At 51.2% G+C, this 2,500-nt stretch overlaps 1 protein-coding gene and 1 long non-coding RNA gene across 5 annotated transcripts in view; one reads left to right on the top strand and one right to left on the bottom strand.

Annotated features, from left to right (window-relative positions):
• The window catches only part of LOC131350341 (uncharacterized), a 15,999-nt gene extending 14,381 nt beyond the window's left edge, over nucleotides 1–1,618 (top strand). Inside the window, exon 2 of the long non-coding RNA XR_009204165.1 lies at nucleotides 1,001–1,618. This is a non-coding gene — a long non-coding RNA (uncharacterized LOC131350341). The remainder of the gene's footprint in view (nucleotides 1–1,000) is intronic.
• The window catches only part of zgc:66427 (uncharacterized protein LOC406256 homolog), a 7,000-nt gene that overhangs the window by 4,167 nt on the left and 333 nt on the right, over nucleotides 1–2,500 (bottom strand). For 3 of the 4 annotated variants that reach the window (XM_058385465.1, XM_058385466.1, XM_058385467.1), the window contains 2 exons: nucleotides 2,190–2,500; nucleotides 1,351–1,446 (listed from right to left, as the gene is read on the bottom strand). The exon at nucleotides 2,190–2,500 is cut by the window's right edge. In XM_058385465.1, the coding sequence (XP_058241448.1) occupies nucleotides 1,351–1,446; nucleotides 2,190–2,500 (407 nt within the window). The remainder of the gene's footprint in view (nucleotides 1–1,350; nucleotides 1,447–2,189) is intronic. The other variant, XM_058385468.1, reaches the window with a different exon arrangement.

The following is a 2,500-nucleotide window of genomic DNA, read 5'->3' as shown; positions in this document are numbered from 1 at the left end:
CCTGCCTGCCATGCCCTGCCTGCCTGTATGCCCTGCAGCTCACCTTGCCTGCATGCCTGCATACCTTACCTGCTGCGCCACACCTGCCTTGCATGCGCACATGCCTTACGCCCGCACACATGCGCTGCGCACCTGCGCGCACTGCGCTGCCTGCCTTTGCGCACCTGCGCCTGCATGCACCTTGCCTTACCGCCTTGCGTGTGCATACCTGCATGCCTTACCATGCCTGTGTGCCTGCGTCCTGCATGCATGCCCACCCACCTGCATGCTTGTGTGACACCTGTATGCCTGCTGACCTACCTGCATGTGTGCCTGCGATCACCGCACACCTCTGCCTGTGCAGCCTGTGACCTGCTTATGCACCACCTGGCAATGTACCTGTGTGCCTGCCTTGCCACCTGCGTGTGCCTGCATGTGCGTGCGATCCACACCTGCAGCACCTGCGACTCCTGCTAGCGTGCACCTGCTTGTGCGGCCTGTATGCCTGTGCCTAGCACATATGCCTGCAACCTGTGATCTCTGCATGTAGCACCTGCGTGCCTGTGATCACCTGCCTGTGACACCTGTGTCAGCCTACTCCTGTATGTATGTGCCTGTATGTATGTAACCTGCCTGTATGTATGTGTGCCTGTATGTATGTCTGCACCTGTATGCACCTGTATGTGCCCTGCGACTCCTGTATGCTTGTGCCTGCCTGTATGTATGTGCACCTGTATCCTTACCTGCCCATGTTGCCTGCGACTCACACCATGGCCACCCTGCCTGACTCTGCACCTGTGTACCTGTGCCTGTGGCACATGCCTGCCTGCCTACCTGCATACACCTGCCATGTGACTCCTGCCTGTGCCTGCATGCGCCTTACAGCTATTGGGTGTGGGAAATGACAGGAATCATTTCCTCTCCTCAATGCCAGAGAACTTAAACAGTCTGATTCTCATTCAGTGAAAGGAAATCAGACTCTTAATGAGGATTATTTATTTACATTTTTTTTTCTTTGCAGTGGACCGAAACAGGCTCCACCTCCACCCTGCATTCAGCTTCTTCCTGACACTCTGGACATGCCCCACCGGGAAGAGACCCAGGGGAAGACCCCGGACATGCTGGAGGGACTATGTCTCTTGGCTGACCCGGGAACGCCTCGGAATCCCCCCAGAAGAGCTGGAGGAAGTGTCTAAGGAGAGGGAAGTTTGGGCGTCCCTCCTTAGACTGCTGCCCCCGTGACCCGGCTCCAGAAAAGCGGATATTTTATTTTATTTCAAGAGCTAAACTTACCCAGAATCCTTTTCTCTGAACCATGACCCAAATAATCATACATGTAGGGGAGTGTAAGAGCAAAAGAAATGACCTTACTGTTATAAGGCAGAGGTGGAGAGGTGAGACAGGTCAGCAGGTGCTCCTCAATACGACCTCCGGGGAACATCCTGGTGCAGAACGGACAGCGCACTGCTGGGAGAGACGGTCAGACGGGGAGGAGAGAGAACATAAAACACGAATATTCCAGAATAGGGGACTTTTATGGTGCTGCAGTGGTCACTACTTTAAACCTGTACAGTGCTGAACAGAGTGGAAATCCAGAGGGTGTGTGTGTGTGTGTGTGTGTGTGTGTGTGTGTGTGTGTGTGTGTGTATACACCCAGCAGTTTAAAGTGAACTTCGAGTCCCCTGGTAGCACGTCTGCTGCAGGGGATTCTGGGTAATCCGTCATTTCTACAAACATCCTGCTCTCTGTGTAAAGCTTTAGATCTGAGTCACTTCCTGTTTTAACGGCTGCTTAATATTTCCACCTTTTTAACACATGATCAGACTCTAACATCGATCATCTAATGTAATGTTTATTCACACTGCACGGTCATGACTGTTTACTGCATGAAGATGATTTTATAGTAATGTTATGATTATTGAGATATCGGTTTAAAGTGAGTTCCTGGAGTGTTACTCGCCTTTAAAGACGTTAATAATGATGAATATGGAATCTAAAACTCTAAAATTAAAGTAAAATATAAACATGGCTTCATAGAGAATGACAATTCGATAAAAAAAAAAAAATCCTTAATCGAGCTGATAAAAGGGATGAAATCTGGCAACCCTGGTGTTATGCTAACAGCGGCTAGCTTTTTGTAATAATAATAATAATAATAATAATAATAATAATAATATTATTATTATTAAGTGTGTTGGTGTTTAACCTACTGCTGTGTCTGACTCTGTAGAGTCCGATCCACGCCTCTGACACCGGTCTGGCGGTCCGAACCCGCACCGATCTCGCAGTGCTGTTCCTCCCGGAGGAGTGTCTCCGTGCCCCGGCTAGTCGCTCAGCGGAGGCCCGGAGCGCGACACTAGCCGCCGGTTCCTGTGAGGAGAACCGCTCGGGGCTCCCGGGAGTGTCGTCATCGTTATCGTTATCGATCTCCGGCTCTACACTGCGGGCGGTACTGTTATCGCCGTCGGTCGGGGAAACGCGGCGGCCGGTGTCCGAGTCGCTGCCCTCCTCACTGCGGCTC

Source organism: Hemibagrus wyckioides, unplaced genomic scaffold, assembly GCF_019097595.1.
Source record: "Hemibagrus wyckioides isolate EC202008001 unplaced genomic scaffold, SWU_Hwy_1.0 Contig33, whole genome shotgun sequence".
In the NCBI taxonomy this organism is placed as follows: domain Eukaryota; kingdom Metazoa; phylum Chordata; class Actinopteri; order Siluriformes; family Bagridae; genus Hemibagrus; species Hemibagrus wyckioides.
Note: the sequence above shows the minus strand (reverse complement) of the source record. Positions and strands in the feature narration are given on the sequence as shown.